Below are 27891 nucleotides of genomic sequence, written 5' to 3'. Positions count from 1 at the left end.
CATGTTATTTTGGCCTTCCCTTTTCAGAAAGGCAGGTGAGGCACCAGCTACACGTGACATGTAAAGAACAAAGCTTTCCATTTGCTTAAATTCCATCTTGAATTTTGCTTTTTGCATCTTTGTTTAAATTCCATCCATGTACAATATATGTCACTCAGAGAAGTACTGCAACATGGTAGAAATACTGCAGTATCATAAAAGTTGTAGTACAACATGAACAAGTGCTTTAAAGAAATTCAGTAACTTTAAAGTACAATCTGAGAGAATGAAGAATGAGTAGTTTAACTGTTGTGTTAAGATGCTTTAACTCATCACCCAAAATACTGACAAAATACTTGTGAGAATTTTTAAGCATCTAGAATGATGACATGCCAATCTATCTTTTTAAAACCACATTTGCTATAAGGCTGCTTTCTGAATTTTTTGGGAGGTAATAAATGCTGTATATAAAATGTAATATGATGTGCCTAATACAGAAACTAACCATCTGTTTTGTTTACTTCATATTTCTCTTGCCTTCTTTTTCATACTGAGGAGTATGCATTCCTCTTCCGTAACTGTGTGTGTCCTTTTTGCTTTCTTATAAGTGTAGAGGTGCCACGATTACCTAAAGTGCAAAGAGAATCTATGGAGCTGTGGACAGGGGTCAAACACTGGATTGGCCTACTTGATAGCAGCCTTGTCTTGAGTATAGAAGAAATGGTCTTGCCATAAAAGTGCCAGTTTCTGAAATGTAGTTGGCTTCACTGGCCAGACATTGTCTGAAAGACAGTTTGTCTCTAGAGGATACAGGGTGATCCTCCTCTGGTGTATAGAATATGCTGAGTGATCATTCTTGGTATTCATCCAGCGTCATATCTTTGCAGAAGTTTTGCAGAAGCTTTATGCTGAAGTACAGGTTGCATACTGTCCTCTGTTTTGAACAGGCCTTATAGAATATGCCTAAGTGATCCCTATTGCCCTATAATTCTTCACTGGAAAGATGGTTGTGAAAGACAATATACAAATGTGTATAAAACTGTTCAGCCATAATGAACTTCTGATGCTTTTTCAAATATTCTCAAATATTAGAAGACACAGCAATGACAGACTCTCCAAACCAATTTATAGAATTTGTCTCTGAAAATTTTGCCACCATTGTTTTGTTTATCAACTGGGGAGAAAATGCCTGTATTTCCAGCTAGAATGCTAGATTTTCAAACTTCCATTGAACAAAAGCACTTTATGGGAGACATTTCAGAGTTTATTATTATTTCTTTACATTTTTGACATCCTTAAAATTCATAGAATTTCATACAGCATAACTTCATTGGGCTTCTTCCTAAATCAAGCAATCAGTTGGTTGCACTTGAATGTTAAAGTCTGTTCCATTTTTCTTATAATAATTCTTCTCCAAATATGAGAAACCATATCAGAAAATGAAAAAAACTTTTCCTTTCGGAATAGCCATATCTTACACCTACAAATTCTGGCAGACTGCAATGAGAAAAATAGCCATCTTTAATGACAAGTCTTGCATTAGGGCTAAAAACCACACTACTGCATTTTGCCCTGGCTCATATTTTGCGTTAATCTTTTGTACGAGTTATTTCATATTAAAAATAATATTAATAATAATAATAAAATGTAAAAAGAGAGAACAGAAAATGTAGTCAAGCATGGTTGAGAAAAACAGTAAAGGATTGATATACCTAACCATTCTGGGAAATGGCATAAGGAATTTGAGATATGAAGGAGAAGAATAAGTTAAACTGCCTAACGTGCACAGGAGTGTCTGTGAACATCATTTAGAGAGGATACAATAATTTTAGAAAAAGCATTTCTCTCTCTGCCCTGGACAGAATCCATACCTGAAGACTGAATGGAAACAGTGTTAAATATTATAGATATTTCTATAACCGTATGTATACAAATACAAGAAAAAATACTTAGATGTTACTATACCAAATGCAAAAGATAATTCTTGATTGAGATAGCCCACAAAACTCATGTTGATTTCTGTATCAAATTGTAGACTCCCAGTCATGAGAGAGATTGTTCCCTCATGAAATATCATTCCTTCTTATTTTTCCTCTTTGTAGCCATCAGAAAATTCTTACTTTCCTAGGCATTGGGCAAAAAACTGCCTGTATGCTCTTTTGGATACTCAATCATACAAATTCTTATTGCTGAGGACATGGCTTGCTGTTCTGAGTATTCCTTTTCGTAGCTGTGACTCTAAGCTTCAGGGTGATAGAAATTCCGATATTGCACCTGTGCCATTCAGTGGTGTTTTGGCTGATGGTTATGTAGTCATACATTTTAAATCTATCCCTGCTTAGGTAGTCATGACATGAAGGAAACTGTGGGCCAGATCATGTCATGTACAGCACATACATTATCATGATACCACCTGATTATAAAAGTAGATATTGCTTTCCATTTTCTTTTCAAGAAGTACCTCTCTATCTCGTGAAGAACATCTTTGAAGAAAATTTGAGGAAAATATAGGTGAGGGATCGATTCACAGTTCTAGGATTTAAAATAGCTGTAAGTTCTTCTGTTACATCGGAGGCACTGACATTGTTACAAGTTGCTGCTAACAGCATGCAGTTGCAGGGACTGTAATTAATTTATGTTTTCTGTCAGGTGTTCAAATATGCACAGTTTGTCTTCAGAAAAACACAAGTTCTCCATCTTGAAAAAGAAAAAGAGAGAGAGAGTGAGTTGCTTTGCCAGTGAAGTGATATCTGAAAAACATGCTTGGTAGGTAATGATAACATGTTACAAGCTGTTGAATCATACTCGGTGCACTGCAGGTCAATCAGGTCACTACTGTGATGTTTATGAGATACTCAGTTAAACTTTACAGATACGTAAAATGTGTAAATGGAAATAAAAATATCCAACTTTATATATATATATACATATACATATATATATACATATACATATATACAAGAAATTCCAAACAGAAAGGTCATTTTTCTTCTGAGGCCAGCTTCCTTTGGTGGCTCCCTGAGCCTACCATACATTTTACCTTGTAACCATGGCACTGTAATAATTCTGAAGTTGAACCTTTTCAGGGAACACAGCTTAAGTTTCAACAGCAGCAGGAAGCATCTGACTGAAAGGCAAATCATGATCTTCTGGAGATGGGGATGCATGCTGTGTAATTCTGAGTTCAGTGTGGGTCTGGAGGGGGACAAGTGTAATAAATTCCTTCCCACAGGCAGCGTTATTTCTGTTGCCTGGAGTTACAATAGGCATTTTGTTCAACTGCTCAACTTCATTCTTTCAAATATACACAGAACTTAATTGTTAAAATCAAATAAAAATGCTAATAATTTTTCTACTGCCTTCCTGGTAGCAAACAATGATTTTAAAACTTTGCATCATTGTCATCAAAAAACAGATGATACCTGATTGTTATCACTTGATGTTTAAAAACTGTAAAAGTGAAATACAAACAGAAAATTAAGGTACTAATGAGCGAAAGAGGAAGGTTATATTTAAAACACGTCCTGATGAGTTGTAGATCCGTATCTCTGCAGCTCACTCAGCCCTTAAATTGACTGTCATACTGTGTGCCTCATGTACTGTCTGTTCAGTAAAAATTATAAAAGGTTGACATGATGATGCTTGTGAGTTGTATTATTCTATGCACTCTGAATCTATTAATTTTGCCTATTAAAATTTTATAATATCTTTTTTTTTTTTTTAATAATACTTCAACTAGTCTTGTTCCAGAGCACTGAAAGTCAGTACAAGCATACAGAGAACCATTTGTGTACAAGAGGCAATTATTCTTTTTTACTGGGACTGTTTCAATATTGTGAGTTACAGAGCTGTGCAGACATCAGCTGCTCTTCCATGAAAATAACTCTTATATAAAATGCTGCAGGAGTGACTGACCTGAAAACATATTTCACTCTTTTGTTCTGCATGAATTAGGCTTTGATACAGCTTACATATAAATTGAAATGGTTGTTTTCAAGTAATTTATTTATGATCATATTTGTGTGCCTAACTGACAATAACACTTTGCTTGCTTGGCAGTAACAGTAACTTACTTCAGCTCACTCCCTGTCCTGGGAGAAAATGTTCTTACTAGACCTGATTTATCCATGAGCAGGGATATTGTCCTGAACTAAGGGGTCTATGTCTGGCTCATGGTATTGAAGTGTGCTAACATTGACCATGTACTAATGCTCTGAGCAATGACTTTTTGGAGTCTTTTACAGCACTATGGGAGGATGTCCATCACTGTCACTTGTGTGACTAAACATTTAGCCCTGTGTGACTAAACATTTTCTAATATAACTTTGAGAATATAGGCTTAGTTTTTGTTTGTTTGTTTGTTTTTCCATGCACACATTAATAGTTTTTGCATGCATTAGAGTAATATTTTGTAACACAGACATGAGAGAAGTTGATAGCAAAAAGCTTGTTTCTCCAAGGGAACTGCAAAATGCTTTTGTGGTGAGCGTTTCGGTTTGCAGTAAAGTGGTGTGAACTTTATAGCAGGTACAACAATGAATTTCATATATTTTTTTTAGTGTAGTATGCAAAATACAGGTTTTAAAAGAATTCATTTATTACCAAATTATCACATGAAAAAAATTGACTGTTCATAATTACTGATGAGAAAGCTATTTCTGTTGTTTGTTTGTTTGTGCTGTTAATTTAATCTGTTTAGTGAGTTAAAACATTAAAATTCATAGTTTGGCATCAGTTGGAAAAACAGTGCAAGTTCCTAAAAAATAGTATCAGTACAGAAATGGATTCCTAATATTGCTTGTTGCTCTAAAGGGCAAAATAAATTTTTAAATTTTATGGGCTTAAAAGAAAACATTAGTGAGGATTCAATTCCTAGCTTTTTACTATAGTGTTAATAATTGGCTATGGTCAGCAATTACTGCATAAAAAAGTTAAGTGATTTGCAAATTGTGTAGCAAACCAAGTTCTGTCCAAAGAATATGTTCGTTTATACTCTTTGCATCCTATTTACACTAAAATAATGTTTATTTATGTCCAATCTGATAGTCTGAGGTCTCTTGAATGCTAGCATATTTTTTCATGAATGTAAGTGTTTTGAGATTAAGTATGGGCTGACAAAAGTCTGTGCTGAAATTTATAGGAATGAAAGGTATTTATTTTTCAAACTGGAACATTTGCTACAACTCCATGTTGTTCTTTGGGCAGATTCCTGTGGTAGGATGTTGCCTTAAAGCACCACGTTTTCACTAGTTAAGAATTTTTTAAATGTTGTCCTTAATATGCACAGTGAGCATTTCCTGGAATGTAACCACATCATTTAAAAGCCTTATGACTTTAATTGCTTTTTCTATTTAATAATAGCTTTTTCATTTCTTTGTTTATGTAGGAAGAAAGGCAAGATGTAGACAGTATGATTTAACTGCACCACAACAGAATTAACTTATCTGGGAATGCTGCTGGGAAATGAATTGTGCAGTGTGCGTCGTTGTTCTTTCATTGATTACTTGTGTTTGTTCAGGAATTATGGTGCCAGTCTTCCTCCTACTAACTTTAATCCAAGCATTTCCTGAGATCGTACAGTATCACGGTTGTTACAGGTGAAAGGAGATTGCCTTCCTCTTGTAATAAATAGTGAAGGTCTCCATCTCTTCTTCTCAGCTTACTTGTTACTCAAAATCCATTTCCAACTTTGGAAATGGATTCAACTCTCGTATGAAATGAAAAATTGTTTGGACACTTACGAGGATGCAAAAATTTTAATCTTGCCTTCTTTGCATTCTTATCTTGCAAACAGATTACAATCAGTTGTGAAAAGAATATTTCCACTCTGATGATTTTGAAGGCCCAAGGGAAACTAACACAGTGCTCAGACCAAGTACAGCTCTACCACCACCAATAGATGGAGGGTAAGAGATGCTGACTTGTCGGGAAGACTATGTACAGTCAAAAGGACATCTGCAATGAACTGTAGTGAGGCTCCTACCTACAGTGTATAGCTTCCATGTGAGCTTAGAAAATGTCCCAGTTTCCTCTCCTGTCATTTTAAAAAAAAGTGAATCACTGAATGAGACAAAAGTATTTTCTTTTGTCAATGAGGCAAAAACATCTTCATTCCTGTAGTGTAATTCTTTCATGGTACTTGCTGTAGAGGGTCCTGGTATTCTTTAAGTGATTATATGGTATTGTCTGAAACTTTTCATGATATGCAGTGATGTCAAAGACTGTTTTGTAATCCAGGGTATTTTAGAAGTAGCATTTAGTCATTTAGTCATTTTATAGATGTGCAACCTGGATATCATTAAGCTTGTTCTGGATGGGGGAAATAAAGGCTCTCAGTATTTTTTGTGAAAATGTGGCACAGCTGGAATGCCAGATGAAACAATTTCAGAAACATCCTGTACTACCGTTGTATCAGAGAGCTTCTTGTAGGGCATTAAATTAGAAATCTAATACTACATGCACCACTCTTATTTCTCTAGTGAATTAAATAGTCGGTGTGACTTTTTTTTTTTTTTTTTTTTTTTAATTACAGTTCTGCATGTGTGTATTAGAGAAAACAAATTCCTCATGAGGGAGCTGTAGGCCGCCATGAGGCCTCTCCTCAGCCTCCTCTTTCCAGGCTGAACAGGCCCAGTGCCCTCAGCCAACTCCTCATATGTCTTCCCCTCTAAGCTCTTCACCGTCTCTGGACACTCTCCAACAGTTTTATGTCCTTTTTGTACTGTGGTGCCCAGAAACTGCACACAGTATTTGAGGTGAGGCCGCACCAGCGCAGAGGAGAGCGGGACAATCACCTCCCTTGACCAACTAGCGATGCCGTGCTTGATGCACCCCAGGGTACGGTTGGACCTCCTGGCCGCCAGGGCACACTGCTGGATCATGTTCAGCTTGCAAATAAGATAAGCTTTTTCAGCTTTCTCTCTCTCTCTTTCTTTTTCTTTCTTTCTTTCTTTCTTTCTTTCTTTCTTTCTTTCTTTCTTTCTTTCTTTCTGGATGACGTTTGCTTTGGTGAAAATGTCATTCTGAGCTTTAAGAACTATGCTTTTGGTCACAGTGTGCCTCACGTAGATTTAGGTAGTCTTTCTGATATGCAGAACCTAGGCTCTAGTTGAATTTAAAAACCAGAAATATAAGGTGTGGTATTTGAAGGGTCCTAAAGAACTAATGTCTTCGTCTGTAGATATGTCACGTTACTGAAGGTTCAAAGTTCTGTCTAATGGAGACTTTTAGCTAACTTGCAACTTAACGTGAGGTGAAATGCTATTCATAATTGTTGTTGTGTGAAGGCTTACTAGCTGTGAAAAATCCAGCACTCCTACCAGGGACCCTAACTAGCTAGCTACAGTTGTGGGTCTTCTTATAGGGTTAGATCTTTGAAAGTGCAAGGCCCAGTCTTTTGGGAACTGGCCCTGGTGGTGATTTTTGTTCTGAAGAGAGCCGTCAAAGTCTCTTTGTGCAAATTTGTAACACATATGTTTCTGTCTGAATTCTTGGTTAGAAACTAGAAGTCCATGACTTCCAGAACTGTAAGGTGTGTGCTGGAAAGATACTCAGTATCTCAGAAGTGTACTTTTTTTTTTTTTTTTTTTTTTTTTTTTTTTTTTTTTAAGTAAAACTGGCAGAGTTTTGCTCTAGGGAACGCTTCTATTAGGAGATACTGACCCCCTTCCAACCTACATACCATGTTAGGATTATGTTGCTATTTCCAAAGTCATTCGTCTGTTCTAATAGTTCCTCTGAAATTCTGTGTTTTCAGGTGTTTTTGGGTAGCTGTTTTGCACTTGGAATTTGTCCGAGTTGGGAAATGCATCTGCCTGTGGTGTGCTCTATAGGGTAAGCCCTCTAGCAAAATGGCAGATGGGAGCTCGTGTGAGCTTCCAGCACGTGTGCAGAGGAGCAGAGCTGGTGCCTACGCAGCCGGTCTCCCAAATAATAATACGATGTATCATTAATTGAAAAAGACAGGTTTCTCACTTGCTGTGAGAGAAATGGATGGCTGAAATGGGTTGAGAAGCAGTTTATTCTCTTGTTTGTACAGGAAGAAAGGCAAGATGTGAATGAGGGTGGGACACAGCTTTCCAAGATACTTTCTTGTGAAATTTGGGAGACTTATGAGTGAATTTCGGTTTACACTCTTTCAGGACATAATACTCTCAGTATTGTTTCAGGAGAGCAGAGTATCTGTTTATTTAATTAACACTTTTCAGTTTCTTCTTTTGAAGCCTGAAGCTTCTTGATAGTCTTCTCAGGAGAATGTGCCAAGCTTGTACCTTGAAGGGGAGAATAAGGTTATTTTTTGGTTCCTGTTCTTTGAATGTGTTGTTTTTGCAGAGTCCTGCTGGCTATTTGTACCTTGAATTTTTATAATTACCTTTCCGATCCTTCCTGTCTTCTGTGATATTAAAAGACAAGCTTGTCTACACCTAATTTCAGAAAGTTATAGCTGAGAAGCCCATTTCAATACCCTCATGGCTTCCAGCAGTGCAGCACTATGTGGTCAGTGATGCGAGAGTGAATCTGCAAATAAAGAAACAACAGTTGTGATATAAACATCATTTATTTCCTCACATAGTTACAAAAACACAAATTTGCAGTAAAATTGCAATATGAGTGGTCAATATTGAGTAGGTATTTTTCTCTTGTTTAAATGACATGCTATGTGAAAATTCAAAACGGATTAGTGCATAGGGAAGAAATTTTCCTGAAGTGATGTGTCCATTTACAAGATAAAGTTTATTGTCTAAAATAATCCGGTGGTATTTATAGGTGTCCATCTATTGAACAGAAGTGGAAAGCAATTAGAAAAAAAATTGCCTTAGCTGAGTTTGAAAACACATTGGCCTAAATTTAACTTTCCATCTGTATAAAGAGAGGCTAATGAGGAATGCACTCACCTGTACCTGAAGGTCAGATTCAGACTGCTTCTAACAGAAAAGGCAACTGCAAAGATAATAAATATTAATGTAATGCAGCCTTTGCTTGAATTGTTAAAAAATCCACTGAGGAAAATGTTTAACACAATTTAAATGTCAAATACCAAAACATATATATATATATACTTGTATCTGCAAAGACTGCAGACCCTAGGGCTTAAATTCAGAGAGGCTAGGGGCTGCAGATTTCTTAGTTTTCAGTGGCTGTTTCTTCATTAGAATCACTCTAAAAACAATGCAGAATGTAAACTTGGAGGTCCAAAGAAGGGCCTTACTGTAGAGTTAAAGTTCTCTGATAGTTCTAAACATTAACGAACTCAGCTTATGCTGCTTCGGGTCAGTCCAGGTCAGACAAAAGACTTCCTTGGGTATTGTCTCTTAAGAGTTAAAAGATTGATTAAAATACTGGCCATAAGTAATATTAAAACACTTGAACAAAGTGCTCTTGGCACTGTATTATTAGTTTTCATCTCTCAATTGTTTTTCATTGTTTCTCACGTTGGACTTGCAATAGATTAATGTTTAGGTCGAAGTTCCCAAACTGTGGATATCATCCCAAATGGACATCATCCACTCTGAATGTCTCATCCAATACACTTCACGTAAAGCTTCATTCAGAGACAAGTATGACTACTTGTCCATGTAAACCTTTCCTACTTTCCTAAGAGTTTGTCCCATGTTTCTCAATTATACTCAGTGTAAATACAATTTGCTGTCATTATTTTTTCTTCCAAACATATTTCATGCAGGCAGCAACAGAGCAGAATAGTTCTGCCTTACTAATACAGTTACCTCACGTGTGCCATCTGCAAAATAAATGTAGGGATATTTGCCCAGCTACCTGGAGATCACTGATTGCAAGATGCAGTATGATTTTGAATTATATTGGCTAATTTTTAAGTTATTCTCAGCCATCCCATTCTCATTGTATTGCTTGCTACAGATGTAAAATAAAGCATCTAATAATGTTTTTGTTTAATAGCCTCTTTACAGTATTAGTTACCTATTGTTCATTTATTTATTTGCATATGCTGAATATAAGTAGATAATCACATTAAAATGGGTCCTCCACTTATTATTTTCTATTTAGCCCAATCATGAAATCCTAAATCTTTGACTTGAGCAGTGACAGTACACTACAGAAGTCACATTTCTCTTTCTGTAAATAGGACACATTTTTATGTTCATGTCTAATGCTAATAAACTCTACTGTATACGAAGTAGCACACAGGAGAACACATATAAAATTATCTCTAAATACCCCAAAACACTTGATAATCTAACCAAAAGCGGAGTTTAGCTCTTTAGCGTCATAAGAAGAATTAGTCTACTTAAGTCAGAGAAAAATTGTTAATTTTAAAGTCTATGAAGAGACTAAAATTTTGTTAAACCAAATTCATCTATAAATAGAACGTCAAATTTAGTATAAGACTAAACATATTTCCAGGCTATGCAGCTACAAGGAGAGTTAATAAAGAACATATTTCAAAGGCTGCAGTGATACAAGTAAGTCTCAGAAGCAAAAAATATGTGTTTGTGTGTGTACACAGTAACCGTATATACTGGCAATATAGTATAAGAAGTAAAGATTAAGTAATATAAAGAAGTAAGTGGGATCTGTTTCAAGATATGCTGAATGCATAAGAAATGCAGTTTGAATAAAGAGGAATTTGATTTGCACATCAATACCAGTTAACCTGTATTTTCATTTGAAGTTCTAGAGAATATTCAGAATTACACCTCCATGAACTTCCTTTGTGCTACGTTTCGCCTCTGAAGTTTTAAGTGAAATGTAATATGTGCCAAGACATGGTTCTCCACAGAAGCATTGCCATTTCTAATTATTTCATATTCACAAACCCTATACTTTCTACGTGGTTCCAATGCAAATCAACCAAAAAATCTCATATTAAACACAATTGCATTTGATTAGTGATCAGCATGGACTAACACAGCCCACCCCATATTTAGCACTGTGACCAATAATGATGGTGTAAAAAGTTGCTGATAGAGCAGTTTAAAACTTACAGTCTTCCCACTGAACAAAACCCAGTTATTTGGTCCAATGTCTATACAGTATCTTACAGTACCATTCTGATTCTGTTTTCTATTATCCCTATTAGTTTTTCTGGTTTTGGTTTCCTTCATTTGGATGACCATTCCTTTATGGCCTTCATGGCCTCCTTTATTCTTCTTATATCAAAGCCTCGTGGTTTTTCATACAGCTTTCCAGGCTCCTTTCTGAGAACAAGTAACTGTCCATGCAGACTTTTGCTGCTTTAAGGTTTTTATTTGCCGCTTGCTTACTTTCCTTCCTTTTTATTGTTCTTTCATTTAACTATGATTATTTTTCATTCTACTTTCCGATCTTGCTTTGTGCCTCTTCCTGCCTACCTTTTTAATAGCATAATCAACGTCCTTAGAAATACACAGTGTCAGCCCCTAGCTGTATTACGATTGCCAATGCTTCTCCAGGATGAGGTGCACCTTGTGACCTGATGACAATGACAATGTTTTTTTTCTTTTTTTTTTTTTTTTCCTCTCTCCTTTACTTCATTGTCTATATAGGGAACAGACAGTGACCTATAAATGTGCGTTAGGAGTGCAGTCATTGAATAATGAACAACAAATGTCTGAAGTCATCAGTATAAAGAAACATTTGCAAATGACATTGATGCAGAAATGTGTTTTCATAAACTATTAATAGGACAATTACAAATAACAATTAGTCACAGCCTGGTGATTCACTGACAGAAAGAAGGCCTGCAGATGTTAATCATTCTTCACAAACACATTCTGCAGACCATATTTCTGACTTGTGATTTGCAATGTTATTTTAGCTTTCTCCCAAACATGATAAATTGAAAATAAACTGGAAAGATGTCTATCTCTATCTCAGTTTCAAATCTGTATGTAATGTTATGAAAATTTTACAAAGTGCTTTCTTCTGCTAAAACAGTGTAAAGTGGTTTAAGAGTTTAAAAAAAAAAAAAAAAAGAGGTAAAAAGTTTAAAAGTAAAAAAGAATGTAACACTTTTTTCCTCACCCTCTGAATATCTTGCATGTATAATGTGGAAGTGCCATTTGATTTACACGTAGTCATGTATTTTTCCTTTTTTTTTTTTTTATCCACTTCTTTTACCTGGCCATTGAACTGCCATATTATCAAATACTTCTGTACCCTCATGGTCTCCTGAATGTCCTGCTATACCTGCTCAAGCTCACTCCTACCAATCCTTTTTCTATTCAAACAATTCCTCTAGTACTTATAAAGAAGATGACAACTCAGAACATCTGTTTAATCTATTTTAACTCTAGTTGTTCTTCTTTTCCTCTTTCCTTGAAATCTAATTTTGAAGCTGTATTTTCTGTTTAGTCCATTATAATTCAATCCAATATATGATGCCTTTGTGATGAAAAATATGTATGATACCTGAGGAGCAGAGGTAGATACTTGAAACACTTATACACATTATAAGGCAACTTTGCAAACCTGAGAACTCCTAACATAACTGTGTATTGGCACATATAATTATTATATACCTTGTTTGCTGAAGCACTTGTGGGAAGAAATAATACACTTAGAAGTAACATTCTGCAAAACTCAGCCCTTGTTACTTTCATACATGGTAAATACATCATCAATTCTGTATTATTTTAATGTCTATAATCCTGTTACAGTACACAGTCAGGAAATAACCTCAGTAGTTAATGAAGATCTTAGTTAAGTACTTGATTACAGGATGTGAAACTTATAAACATGGAAGAATTTACACACAGCTCAGAGACGTATTAAAATAAACTATATTGTGAGACTAGTAATATTTGCAAAGTCCATAGGTATAGTGTTTTACAGTAAAAATACATCTTGAATGATGGATGCAAACGATATCTGCTAACAGGGTTAACAGAGCTGTGTGGAATTACAAACAATATTTATTTCTATTAATCTGCAGAAAAAGATGTAAGTATGTATGCTACCCTGAATTATACTTTTGCATGAAAAATTTGCTAATTCAGTAGCTGTATTCTTTGCAATATCGTCTTTTCCTGTTTTTTTTCTGTGTTTCTTTCAATTCAATGAGATAATCAAAGTCTCCACCCAGTCTTGTCAATAGGACAGTATCAAATGTTGGAGGATCATCAGTATCTCATCAGGGGCTACAGAGAAAGAGAAAAGGGAGTGTCAAGGGCAGTTGTCAGTACTATCAGTGGTATTACTTTGCTGTCAGTAATGGGTAGAAGAACAGCCGTATTTTTTGTTGCATTTTGTAATAAAAAGGAAAGTGCATAAAGATGAAATTGTGATTACAGGCAGCCACTTGCAAGTAAAGAAATAAAAGCAGTAAAGCCGCTTGCTAGCAACAAGGCTTGAAAACGGCAAAATGGTGATAGTCAAAGCAGGGAGCTTTCTTTAAAGGAAGGATTATTAAGGACGGTACCTTGAATAAATTCAAAGAACTCAGAGATTGCTGTATGTTTAGGTATCTGAGAAATACTAGGAAAATGCCATTGTCGTCTGTCCAGAAAAAAAAATAATGTTTCTAACAGGAGTCTGAGAAACTTTATCTTATACTCATATTCCTGAGTTCTTTTTCCTCTCTTATCTGTGAAGATTTGAAAGACATATATATATATTTTTTTTCCACTTAATGCAAACATTCTGCTTTATTAAGAATTCACTTTATCACAAGCATTTTGCGTGCAAAATAATTTTTATATAGCAGTAAATAGCAAATTCTTTCAATGCATTATTGTTCAACTGGGTTTAATTTTTTTTCAGGTAACTATTACATTTATTAAAATCAATGAGGGGGGCTGACAAACGCATGGTGATTTACCATTGAATGCTGCTTGGTTTTGTGTGTCTGTAGTAGCTGATCCTCTGTAAAATGTAAGAATGGAGCTAGATGTTCAAAAGATGAGATAGATCAGAGGACTGGTAATGTAATCCCTGTCTTTTCACCTGCAGGTCACTGGTTCATATTTGTCTCAGGCTGGTAGTGACTAAAATTCAATACCATCTAATGGCTGGTCAGTGGTCTATGTGAAAAGAGTTGCTGAGCTTAGTTGAGGTACTACTGGGAAGGTGTTCATCTCACAAGAAACACCATAACTGGCACTTTTTCTGATTGATAACGCTTGTGATGGGGCCAGGCACCAATTGTCACAGGGGTGAGGCTTTGTTCCTAGCATGCTCTGAAGGTTCATTGTTCCTTTTTAATAGCCGAGGTACTTCCGTTTTAAAGCAAATAAGAAGTCCCTGTATGTAAGGGTTTAGTATTGTGTGTATGGCTTCTGCGCCAACTTCTTCAAATCTTTTTGCATGTCTTGTAGCTCACGTTGGCATAGGTTTTGGGTAGTTAATGTTGGTTTTGTGACATCTTCATCCTTCTGTTCCTCTGATGGCCCAGCCTCCTCTTCTCCATACCTAGTCTTAACAGGAGTTTCTCTGCATTTGAAGAGATCTGACTCTCCAAACCATTTCTTCATCTTGGTTACGGGTGCAACTGACACTGGTACAGTTTGTTTCCCTGGCAGCCAAAGTGTTCCTCTAGATCTGGGAGTTTGAAGATGGTTGCAGTCTCCAAGCTCAGGTACAACCACATAGTAGTCTGGTACAACTGACTTTTGTGTTCCTTGCACTAGCTGTTCCTTCACCACCTCTTCAGATACAAGGACACGCTCTTTCACACTCCTTCATTAGTAAACAACTGCAGTTTCTTCTGTATAGGATAATTTCATTTCCCTTTTGAAGTCTTACAAGGATGTAGTAACCAAAGCAAAGGCATAAAAGAGTACCTGAGGCTTAGGCTACTTCTGAGCCTGCAGCAGACTATAGGTATGATATTGTCATTTCAGACAAATATGATCTATGTAATGTGAAGTGTTCCGGCATGCTTGCAATCTGCCAAAGGCCAGAAAATGTGACCTGTATTTTAAGACTGTATGGAAAAGAAAACAAACAAACAAACAAAATAAAACCAACAAAAATTAAGAGAAGTAACTTTTCCTTCACCTAAATTTTATTATTTTGCAACTCCTTCAGGTGTCCACAAGGAATTATGTGCCCCCACCCCCGCAAAAAAAAAAAAAGACATTGTGGTATAGAAGTATAATTTCATTTCACACCAGAAGACATTCTTCTCACTGAAGTACAGTTAAGCACCATAAAGTGCCAAAAAAAAAAAAAAAAATGCCAAAATGAAATGTATTTACAATTTACTTTTGCATGTTGGCATTATTTACTTGTCTGGTCTTGCATTCAGGGCTTGATCTATCGAGGGGGGGGGAAGGAGGAAGGGAATGGACATGTAATGCCATGCAAGGTTGTTCGGTTGAATGACTGACAAAATGACTTTAAAATTTCAAATTGTTTGTATAGAAGCAAAATACAGAAGAGTACACTATCCCCAAGGGAAACGTAGAAACTACCTGTTGGTTCTCGGGTTTAAAGTTTTCCCTTAAAAGATGTAAGCATCTGTTAAGGTGTAAGAAAAGGGGTAATCAGCTGTTTGAGTACAATTCTCACGTATATATGAACATTTTCCTCTCCAATTTCCAACTTGGAGTGCAACATTTTTCATCATACTCTTAGATCAGGATTCTGATTCTAACAATGGATCCTGGTGCAAATTTCCAGAGAAGAGAGAAGCAAACCAGTCCTGACTGCTTTGAATGAGATGAAGATTGCAGACAAATGTAAATGAAGAAAATAAACCTGTAGGAATGTTTTCAAATAATTGTCATTGTCCAAAAGCTTTAAATTGGTTGAGCCCTTGAAAGTTAATTAATGTAACCTCAGGTTGCATCACTGAATTTGAAGTAGTAAGATAGACTTGCATCATTGCAGAGCTTCAGACACAGTTTAAATTGGCATTGCCTCTAACTTCACAAGAATGAAAGAGAAAAGCACGTCTTTCTACCTTGTCAGCTACTGGCAGACTTAGAAAAAAAAATATATATTTTTTTTAACCTGCAATTTTCTGACAAAATATACAGTAAACTTCTCTCCAGTTTTGTCAGGTTTTCTCCTGTTTTCTTCAGAAACATTTACCATTTTGAGTGTTCTCCTAAAGCTTGTTCTGTGGGAGCTCTCTACTATTGCCTCCCCTTCACAGCTGTAAAAGATGTACTTGTACATACATACAGAGGCATACCCACAGTAGGGGACGAACTGACAAGCTGTATGGTGACAGCAAGGCAGCTTGCTGGCCTGCTCTCAGATCTCACCTCAGTACACAGGTGCATTGTAGGACCACATGAGGCTTCAAGGATACCGCAAAAGCAACAGGGTTGTCTTTTGACATGGAAATTCTGCACTGCTTTTGACTTGTCCACGTAGGATATTACTGGATGTATTTTGCTTTCTCTTCTCATGGGGAAAGTTGCCATGAGAACAGCACCTATCTAGAAGGTGGGATACAGGCTTTGTGAGTCACATTTTTGGTTAAGAGAATGAGTGTTCATCCAATTATCTGCTAAGGAAAGGTCTTGGCTGTCAGTCTGAAGTATTGGCAGTTTCCAGAATGCTTTAACTTAATATTCTAACCTAAATAGCATGTTCACTTTAAAGTTGATTTCCACACCCTATTTTTTTTTTTTTTATTATGTGAATGATCATAGCAATAAGTAAATATGAGGAATTAAAAATATTAACAAAACATGAAACATAAATGCAATATTGATTTTTCATTTGAAAGTACTCTTTCATGAAATGCTACCTTTTTCCTTTTTTCCCTCTAATTTTCCTTTTTTTTTTTTTTTTTAAATCAATTCTTCCCTATCATGCATTCTAATTTCTAGGTGTTCCTATCTGCCTGGCAGTTTCCCAAGGAATGACAAAATCAAGATTATTGTAGATTTTTCTATTGTTTATGCCAACTTCTGATCGAGCTGCTGTGTTCATAACATGGTACTTTTATGTTTGTACATCCACCGTTAAGCCTGTTGCTTAAGGATGCTGTCTTCAAGAGAACATTTAATACTGGTTTATAGAATCCCACTGTCTCTCAGATGAAGAGTACTTTTGCAAAAATGAATCAATTTGTCATGATCCCCTCTGTGTCTATTTAGGAAATATATGATGGCAAGTATTATGAGATTGCTAAAGCCTTAAACATTTTAAAAAGAGATTACTGTATTTTCTAGCATATTCCCCCAAGTAGAAATTTACTCATTCTTGTTTGTCTGACTTAGCAGTGAGTGACTTTTTTCTGCATGGTGGAGAAACCAGTAATGTGCTCATGATTTTCCCCCTGTGCATTTATATCTGCACTCAGAAGGAATGATACTTGTTCATATACATTTTAAAATTAATTTCAGAGCAGAATCCTTCTCACTTAGTTAAATCAAATAATAATCCTCTTTTTTTTTTTTTTTTTTTTGCATGTATGTTGGAAGAACTAAAAAGTTCCATACATGAAATGAAATATAGATGGCAGGCTTCTCCAAAGGCCTTTTTTTTTTCTTTTTCTTTTTTTTTTTTCCTCAGAAACAGGGCACCGAACACTTGGTGTTGTGTTTGGTGTTGTGTTCCGTTACCTTGGAAACAATTATGATTACGAAGTCTATGTTCTGAATTTATTAGAAAAGCAGACAAAAGCTGAAATTCAAGAAGCATTTAATTTAAACAGGCTAAAATAACATTAAAGAATGTTTAGAAAATGGGCTTAACCACTGAAAACTCATTATTTATCCCCAACCACCACAACCAGTACCCAAGAGATAATTTTTGTCTGAGGTTCCTGTTAGAAAACATTGACTTTAACACTTGCTCCCCAGGTAATGAACTTTTTTCCTAATAAAAGCTGTCATGCAGCATACCATTACGTCTCTTAAACTGCAGTAGACTGAAATATATTTTACTTCTGCCCTATCAGAATTCTTTGAGAAGGAGGTTGCAACTCCCCCTTCCCTTCCCTTCCCTTCCCTTCCCTTCCCTTCCCTTCCCTTCCCTTCCCTTCCCTTCCCTTCCCTTCCCTTCCCTTCCCTTCCCTTCCCTTCCCTTCCCTTCCCTTCCCTTCCCTTCCCTTCCCTTCCCTTCCCTTCCCTTCCCTTCCCTTCCCTTCCCTTCCCTTCCCTTCCCTTCCCTTCCCTTCCCTTCCCTTCCCTTCCCTTCCCTTCCCTTCCCTTCCCTTCCCTTCCCTTCCCTTCCCTTCCCTTCCCTTCCCTTCCCTTCCCTTCCCTTCCCTTCCCTTCCCTGTACAAAATTCTGATCACATACTGAAGAATCACAAGCAAATACAGTGAGCACCTGAGTTTCATGAAAGGCTATAAATGGGGTGTGAATAGGAAAAGGCAAATATGAGTTTAACATTCTGAGTATTAAAGTACATTGTGAATAAATCCAGAGTGATTGATTAGCTTTTAATCTTTAAAGCTACACCAAAGAGTGCATTTTAAGTCTCTTCTCTGACTAATTGTATCACAGTTCCTTTGGCCATGGTAGTTCTGAGAGCTGTTCACTGCAGAACATACCGCTCAAGTTAACCTCTTTGCCTCAGGTTAACCTCTTTGGGGGCCACCATATACATTCTGATAATTTTAGGCTGGCCAGTAATTGCAAGTGTATGCCAAGCATAATACACATAGATTTTGCTATAGTTCATTAATTACCTACAGTAGCTAGATAAATCTCTTGGATATAATGTGACCCCAAAGAATTTTCTTTATAATGAGCTAGAGAGGATTGGAAAACACTTCCTTAATTCAGGTTAAGAAAAGTTACATTTGATGAAACATATTTTTCTACTTCATATAGGATTTATCCAGCATTAGTACATAACTGACAGAGAAAAGCTGAAAACTCCTTCCAAAGGAGAAATTCCTTTCATGGTTATCTTCCCCAGCTGCTCACAATAACTGTTCTTATAGCCTCCTGATAAAGGAAAACTGCTCTTGCAAGAATTTTACTGTGCTCTATACAGTTTTTGTTTTTATTAGATGTCCATTCTTATTACTGGTATAGTACTTTTCTATTTTTACAGTGTAAGCAAATACAAGTTTTAGAATGTTCCCTAACTCTTTTCTAATTAACCCAGAAATGTTGTGACTCTGTAAGGGCCAACAGAACAGAACTGAAAAGAGGCAAAACTGCCTGTTTACCTTGAAAATATACAAAAGATGGGAAAACCAGTATCATTCCTGGGTGATCCCCAGCACTCACAGATTCCCCGGAGGGAGTACCAGCTTCTCCATATCTGGTTCTTTTCTGAGATTTGTTCAGCCACTGACCTGCCCACCTTACATGGGAACTACGCTGATAAAAATATTCATGAGTAGATTTTACTCTACAAAATGATGGGATCCACCATAACTTCAATGAATCAAGAGAACCATGTGTTCTGCTTCCCCACTTTCCCAAGGAGAGCCCCCAGCCAACCAAGGCTGCTCTGTTGTAGGAAGCAGAAGCTAAGCATCATGGTGGAAGGTGGTCCTTGCCATTAAAAATGGGTTAATCCCAGGTAACAAATATAATCAAGGGGAAGGGAATGGTATCTCCAGAAGAGAATTGAGGGTGCGATCCTCCTAAGCTGGGCAAGCAGAATAAGCCCAGACAAAGGGAAGAATAGTGGAGTCATTAGTTATTGTTTATTTCTTTGTATTTCTTAAAGAGAGTAGGAAGTAGAAGTAATAGAAGATGACAGATTGTGATGGTGGGTAATGACATGAACAGCCCTTCGTATTGTCACATGGCAAGTAACGGCCTGCTATTTTTTCCAGCTTTACTGCCAGTGTAGTTTTTCTTGTGTTCTACAAAATACTAAATTTAAAATATGTCATTGTGTACCATATAAAAACGGAATGAGCCTTCAGATGGCTTTTCATTTGTACAATCCTCCAGATATAGTGGCTGCTCAAGTATTGAAATTTAAATAATTAAAAAACAAGCAAACAAACATAATAAACCACAGCAATTTGGAAATCCAGGCAATCTCTTTTCAGGATTTGTTATCTCACAAATTTTTGTCCTGGAAACAATTCAAAATGGTATCAATGGAATAAGAAAATTCTCAGACTGTCAAACCTATATGACGTTTATCTCTAAATCTGAAGTTTTGTACAATATAACATCTTTAAAGTATCACTGGCCCTGAGTCAAGCCATCCTTTCTCATCTTGCCTTTTGGCATTAAAGCAAGCCCCAGATGTCATGTGTGAAGTATTTTCTTTGAATATCTTATGCAGAAAATACTAAAAGCTGTACCACTGAAAGCCATGTGTTTTTTTTTTTTTTTTTTTTCTTTTTCCTCCCATATTGTAAGAACATGGAAGTAAACATAGTAAATATTTAGACCAAAACCGCTATCCAGTAATTCAGACCCTCTACAGTACTTTTAAATGGATAACAACTGGAAAAAGTAATTGAGAATATTTTTCATGAAATACACTGAGAGGATGACCTAGATAATGTAGCTTAATAAGTCTTCTTCATCTTTATAGTCATTGGTAACATTCCTCAGAGGTGCTGGAGGCATTAGGATAACATCTGAAAGCAAGAGAAAAACAACACCAACAACAAAAACTAACCATGAAAAGAGCAAAGTCTTCTGGAATGAGACACACCCACAAGATAGATGGTAAGTGCTTAAATGTAATACATAAATGATTGTTCTGTCTTTTATATTGATATTTGATCAGTGGGATGGAGCAAAGTGAAACATGAAATCTTTCATAAAAAAGAAATTTTGAAAATAGAAAATATGTTTGTTAATTCTGACTAATAATGTTGAGTGAAGATGTAAAACTGATTTTATGTGGGTGCTGAAGAGATGTAAACAGCTGGTCTTAGCAAAACATCAAAAGCTAACTACCAATTAAAAAGCATTCTGCAATATATCATTGCAGTGCTCGGCAATAAAGTGTCTTAAGTTCTCTGTAGTCATTGATAACTCCTTTTTATCACAACCTAATAAAGTCAGTGCTTAGCTATGAGAGCTCTTCCTATCACAAAGCCATTCTCAGCAATCATAGCTCTGCAAAATTCATAGTGCAGAATGATTCACGAACCCCTTGCCTTTAACCAGGATACTCAAAATGCGGACAAATCTCTGCAGTTATGGAAACATGTTTTGAAACATTTTTGAAAGTGGAGCATTGATGAAAAACATTTTTCTTTTGTATCTAGAAAAAAATAATCCATAAAATCAGTGCTCTGTTTGAAAGATAGATAGACAACACCCAGCATAGCACAGTCATCATACTCTATTTGTTACCTGTAGGGTGAAAAATGTTCTAATCAGGCAGTGGTTTAGAATAACTCATTTTGTGTTTGTCCTGCTTGTTCCTATCTGGAACATGTTTCTATGAAGTGCTGAGCATACCTGACACTAGTATAACGAAGCCAACCAAAAAGGTAACAACACACAAGTTTCTTAGGAGAGCAGCTTATGTTGGTGTTAATGGTAAGATCTAGTGTTGTGATGATGGAAGAGAAAACATTTTTGTCCTAAACTCTGTACTGAGACTTAAGGGACTGGTATAATCTCCACATTTATTTTAATAACAGTATCATTATATAAAATATTGGAAAAATGAACTGTCATGTGCAAATAATAACTAATTGTAAAATTTAAATATCTTAGCTATATTTTTCCTTTTTTATTTCCAGACAAGTATGCAGACTAGCAATACTCAAAATAAACTGTTGGTATATTTCTTATCAGTAAGATTTTCCCTTTGCCATGGAGACTTCATTTGAAAATTCAGATTGGAACAGTGCAGGAGCCATGTTCCAAAGGAACAGGTCAAAACCCCCAAACTTTACATATGCAGTTGCCCATTTGATTGCACATTTGTCTTGTGGCTAAAGTGATAAAGAGGATGTGTGAGCATTGGTGGTATATGTTGGTGGTAGTAATAAATGAAGACTTTGGTCTTGAGATGTTATCATATGTGACAGAGGCAGCCAAATTATCCTTAGAAATTATGGCATTCAATAGCCAACAACAATCTCGCCATTCCCCACTTACAGAACTGCGTATGTACTTCCCAATTTAAGGCGATATTTAGGGTGGACTGGTCTTTACCCATTATCCTAGAGAGCTGTCGCAGAGCAAGACATACAACAAAGCGCTCAGCAGCTAAGTGACCTTACAGCCCTTCTAATGGTAAATCAAGGTTTGATTTTCTTTGCTGAATGGGCATGTGGTGTCTCTGTGCCTTCTCCGCACAGTTTTAAGTTTGTGGGGGGAGGTATCTGCAAGTCACAGTTGTACACAGGAACAAGACAGTGCATACAAAGCATATTATAAGCAAAGCTTTGAATTTAACGTGTAGGTTGAGAGCTGGAACCCATGGTGCTGGCTGTTGCCTCAGCAGATGCAGCTCTTTCCAATTAAGTTTTATAAGGAAGTGCAACTTCTTACATCGTTAAAAGATTCTAAGGCATTTCTCACTCCGTGGTGGTTCACTGGATTCTGTGTTTTGAGTGGTTGCTACCCTTTCAATTCCTCAATTCTTCTGTGGTTGCCTTTTTTTTTTTTTTTTCTTTTTTCTTTCTTTTTTTTTTTTTTTTTTTTTTCCCCTCACTCCCTCTTCGGTGCTTCAAGTACACAGTTGGGTTTCTAGAACAAATGTGAAAAATCCTAAACTTCTTTCTATTAAATCACAGCTACCAAATAATTAATATTAGGATTTTTTCAGGTAGTCCAAGAGAAGAAGAAGGATTCTTGTTCATTTTGTATTTGTCTGTTCTTAACAGAGTAGAATCTTTTTGGTCTGACCAGGACAAAGCCTGCCCTTCAGGCTTTTTTTTTTTTTTGTACCACGGTGGTCCCATAAATTTGGGACAGTGACTCAATCTGTGGGTAGTGAGGATTTAAGAGCCCAAAGCACAACGCCGTGCAGCCCTGAAGGTGGTGCACCCCTGAGGCCTGGGCAGGCCTCACCAGCCACGTACATGGCTGCTCTCAGAGCTTCATTCCCCACAGGCCAACCCCACGTTGTACCTGCATGGCAGTGACTGCCAGGACTGGAGGTGTTGGTGCTGGATTTGGATTTCACTTTTAACTTGTTAAAAATAAAAAGAAGAAAGGTTGGAGTGAACAGTTGCAGCAGACACCCTAACCTTCCGGCAGCCACAGCACTTGGGTTGAACCTCAGTGCTCAATGATTTTCAAGGGCATTTCCTGAACCTTCGATGGTTAAAACTTGGCCAGTCCACAGAAGCAAGCATTACAGCTCAGATTTTTGTTCCGACTTTCTGCTCTTAGTGACAAAAGAGCTGGGGGATTGTTTTAAAGGTAATCCCTGAGCACTTATCTGTGGCCTTCAGACAGCACGGACTGTTGCTGAGCAAGCAGCCAGCTACACTGTGTAAAACAGATTCATTAGAAGTACTGACAGGCTGCAGTTTAGCTCTGACCTCGTGATTAACAGTAGAAAGGAAGGGGTTTGTGTGAGGGGTGAATTTTTAATCTCCACCCAGGAGCTGAGTGAGTAAATCCTGTTAGAAAGAAAAGGATCCGAACACGTGTTTCACACCACATTTCACACCAAATTGTGTCTAGAGATTTTGTTTTAAGTTTGAAATGCCTTAGATAGCACTTTGGAAGGATCTAGGTTTATTGGGAATTAATAATTCAAATCCTTCCCTCCTATATTTAACTTTCTTTACCACTGAATTTCAAAAAAAAATCATAGTGAAATGCCGTGTCACCAGTTGTGGGTGCAAAGGCAGTCTCTACAGGTGCTGTATATTTAGAACCTAATAAAGGAGGTGTTTCCTTCTGAGATATTTTTTATTTTCAGTGGAGAAAAGTAAAGAAAAGCAGAAAACTTCTTCCATTGGAAAGTCAATAAATAATCTGAGCAATTCAGGATGCTGATGTCTTTGTCCCAAGTTGTGACTTTCAGTTTGTTCAAGAGTGTTCTAATTCTGTGGCTAGGATCAAAAGGCTGAATCCCAACACACATTAAGCTGAGAGATAAAGATACAGATTTTTCAGCAAAAGAGCATCTTTATTGTTCATAATCCATCAAAGAAATAATTTAGACATTATTTAAGGTCTGAAAATTTAGAATTTAGCAGGAAATACAAGGAACCTTTGGAAAGTTTCCTTGCTGAAATTGTGTTGAGAAACCATGTTTTGTTTTGTTTTGGTAATGTATTTATTTATTTATTTTTTTAATTTAATATATTCTTGTAAACAACCAGAGCATGCACTTCGAGCACAACTGTTCTTACACCTAAGGAGTAAGAATTTGCAACCTTTTCCTAATGCACTAAAGATGTAGCTACATGAGAGATGCTGCTTGAATTCCCAGAGGCTTCCATGGACAATATATTTCAGATGTTTCCATAGGTGCAAGGTAGCCAGAATGCAGTTCTCTCAAGTTGCCATTGCTGGGGGCAATGCTCTCAGTGAAGTCGAGCCACTAGTAAATAAATCTCTTACATTTTTTCCGGCTTAATTTTCCAAGAGTACAATTAGTAACAGTAGTAGTTTAAATACTAGGAAATCTGCTGCAGTTACCTTATGGCCTTTATTTTGAACAGTTAATTGTGGAATTTGGGGTTTTTCTCATTTTGCTTTTTTCCCCCTTTATGTAGCAAAATGTTGTTATAATGAGTTTAATTAAGCGAAAATGGATGTTGGCTAGAATGTTACAAAAGGTTGCTATGCACCAATAAATCATAATTAAATGTATTTAGTGTAATAGTAGGAGTCATTTACAGTCAAGTTGCTCGTAACAAATGTTAATTGTTTCCTTAAATGACAACTCCTTCCAATTATAAAGAAAACAAACCCAAAGCCCAGTTTTGCTAACCAACAGGATGTTTACATTACAAAGAATATCAGTGTTTTATTCATGAGCAGTTGTTCAAAATGGTAAAATGGTACTATCCGGGGTGCCTGGAAGGGTTTGAATGTGCCTTATTTTGTTGAAAAACGGTTGCTGATTTTTTCAGTGAAGTATTGTTACGGTCAGGGCAGGGATGTCTCATGTAATGTAGAGAAGATGCCACAGGGAAAGTTTCATTGCTTAATTGTATAGGATAAAGCACTTCATGTCGGAGTATGGACTACGTGAACTCTTTTCATTATGAGGTGAGAACTAAGACTTTTAGGGCTCAAATGTGTAACTTGGCAGCATGCAGTGAGCACATGCATTGAAGACAATGGGATTATTCAGAGGACTAAGTACCCACACTGTTGCAGCTTTGATAAACTGTATTATATAAAACAGCCAATAATTTGTGGGTGTACAGTTTGAGAGGCAGTCTGTGCTTACACATGTGCTTTTAAATAATGTTCTTTTATACATCAAAATGTTTACACAGAAGAACTGTCCGTTCCGTCTGTAGGTGTGAGGAAGACTTGTGTACTTTTCTGTGCGTTTGGAGAACATGTACCATACACAGGGGCATTGCTATAGTTAGTGCAAAGAAGGACAGCAACCCCTGCAGACCCAGTTTTCATTATTCTGTGAAAGATACCATGCCATAGCTCCTTTCTCCTCTCCATCACCCCAATGTGCACACATGCTTTTCTGAAGCATGAAGGACTGGTCATTAGAGCCAAGAGGAAGGACACAATTCTGCATTCACTGCAGTTGTTCAGAACACCATCAACATCTCCCGTGGCATTGATTTAAGCTTAGACTTTGGGGATCTGTGTTAACAGAGGAGAGGTGCTGCATGTGCAAGCATCGCAGGGATAAAGAGATAAAGAAGTGAGGACAGTTCAGTACTGTAACATTTGGATTCGAGTCCTATCTATACACAAGGAACAAGAAAGCTTCAGTGTGGAACAGTGTGTTGTCATTATACCAAACATGTAAAGTTAGAATTATTTTATTTATTTCTTCGTCTGTTGGTCTCAGTTCTTCCAGTCTTCACAATAAACAATTCTGGGAGAGAAGGATTAGAAGCAGCTGCAGGCCCCTATGTGATCTGAAGGGCACAGTAGGAGTATAAGGAATTTAAATATCATTCGTTTTCTTTTCCTTTGCTCCTCTTCCCCCCCTCCGTCCCCATGCCGTTCTGCATGGGAAACAATCAGTCATTCAGAGCCAGGGACAATGACCCCCTACCTTTCCCAGCCCGTATCTAAAAATCCTTTGGCAAAGCAGACGTGGACTCCAGCTAGCTCAGCCCTGCTGGAAGTCACATACTGCACTGTAGGACACTGGGGTTCATGAATCACGAGCCTTCGCTGTACACCAAGTACCTTCAATCAGTTGTCAGAAACACTGGCTGACCACTGCTTGAGCACTCTATATACTTCCACTTTTGTTTTAACGCCTTTTCAGTTTTCACAATGAGCCTGTGGAACCTCGCTGGAATCGAGCTCCTTTCTGATTAAAATGACTTTCCTTTAAAGCCAGATTTGCAGCAGGGATGCCAGCCTGAAGGGCCCAGCATGGCAAGGATACACTTTTGATGATTGATATAACTTCACTTCCTTGATGATTATCCCAAATAAATCTTGTTGGTATTTTCTGCCATGATGCAGATGCCCTTTACATCCATATAAATCTTCAGGCCAAGGAGAAAATTAGCCAAGTCTAGGCATTGATCTTGTGAGGTAAATTGTACCTAGGCAGCAGGGGCTCCATTGATAAACAATGAAGCAATGCAGATAACTTACCAGCTTACTTTTAATCAATGCAGCTTCTCACAATGTATTATCCCAGCAATGGGTCTAAATCACCGTGCACTATAAGAGTTGTTTTCAAAACCTTTTAATCTAATTGGAAAATCTTCCTTTCTACTGGTAATAAACACTCACTAAACTGTCTGCACCTAATTGAGCTGTAGTAATTTATGTGAGCTCCCCACTGTTTTTTCTGCCTTTAATCAGACAGACTGCTTTATGTCTTTAACTAATGAAACCTAAGACTTCGCCAAGTAGATCTGATCAAATGTCACTACTAAATAAATCTTCATTAGCACTGACTTGTCCTGCATCTTCCCCATGTCCCACTTCATCATTAGCTCAGATCAACATCATCATAGGAAGGTGATGGCCACTCCTTTATTTACATATATAATCAAGCAGTGGTCATCAATGTCACACCAAATAAGAACGTGAAAGGGGGATGTATCAGAACTTTGTGTCAGGGTTTAATAATAACTGCACTGATGCTCTTTCCCTAGAAAGATCTCAGTACCCTAGCCTTCCTAGAAATGCCACCAGCTGCCACGTACACTCATGGAAATTTTTCCCTCTTGTACTAACAATTCAGATCAGTTTTCCCCTTGTATAAATAATTATTCCTCCACACCTAACAGAGTTTCTCAAGCTGTCTTGGGTATCAGGAGCTGTGTCAATGATCTGAATATATGACCTAGCTCAAACCATTGGTTGGTATTGTTGGATACTAACCTAAGCAGCAATTGTTGTTACTAAATAGAATAGTAAAAGGTGGCATTCTGGTGTCTGCACAGGCAGACAATGAGATAATCATCCAAGGTAGGATGATATTTATCACCTTTTTACCCCCAAAGTTATGGGAGGAAAAAAGGCAAACCGCTCCTCTGTGAGGCAAAACAAAACAAAAACTTGATGATGCAAGAAATATTTATTTTAACAAATGAGAGGTGAACATTAAATGTTGTAACAATATTAGTGGCAGGCAATGGTATCTGAGAGTCTAAAGATGCCGATAGGTGCTAAGTAAAATTACAAAAATGTGGAAGGAAACATTTTTTGGATTTTCTGCATTGACATATGTGACTTCTTCACACATAAAAAATGAGAATTGCCAAAGAATATGCTCAGAATACCAGTCGTAAGTATTTCAGTATGTTCTCACCATTAATGCTGCTTATAAAGTCTGTACTGTCTTTCACTGGCAAGTCAGTGGGAATAAATACTTCAGAAAATCTTTATGTGGCTCTTCAAACATTTAGTAAGTGGTAAAAGACAAAAAAAAAAAAAAAAAGAAAAAAGAAAAAATGTTGGGAATGCGATTATGGGTATACATTCACATCCCATGTGGAAATGGGACGAGAGTTGAGTTGTGGAATG

General features: G+C 36.9%; 1 protein-coding gene across 1 annotated transcript in view; it reads left to right on the top strand.

Annotated features, from left to right (window-relative positions):
- The window catches only part of LOC311436856 (uncharacterized protein), a 169421-nt gene that overhangs the window by 135932 nt on the left and 5598 nt on the right, over window positions 1-27891 (top strand). The window contains exon 3 of the mRNA XM_084519384.1: window positions 20357-20493. Coding sequence (XP_084375510.1) covers window positions 20357-20493 — 137 coding nt within the window. The remainder of the gene's footprint in view (window positions 1-20356; window positions 20494-27891) is intronic.

Source organism: Aythya ferina, assembly GCF_964211825.1.
Source record: "Aythya ferina genome assembly, chromosome: 4".
Lineage (NCBI taxonomy): Eukaryota > Metazoa > Chordata > Aves > Anseriformes > Anatidae > Aythya > Aythya ferina.
The sequence above is the reverse complement of the archived record's forward strand: the minus strand, read 5'-3'. Positions and strand labels throughout refer to the sequence as shown.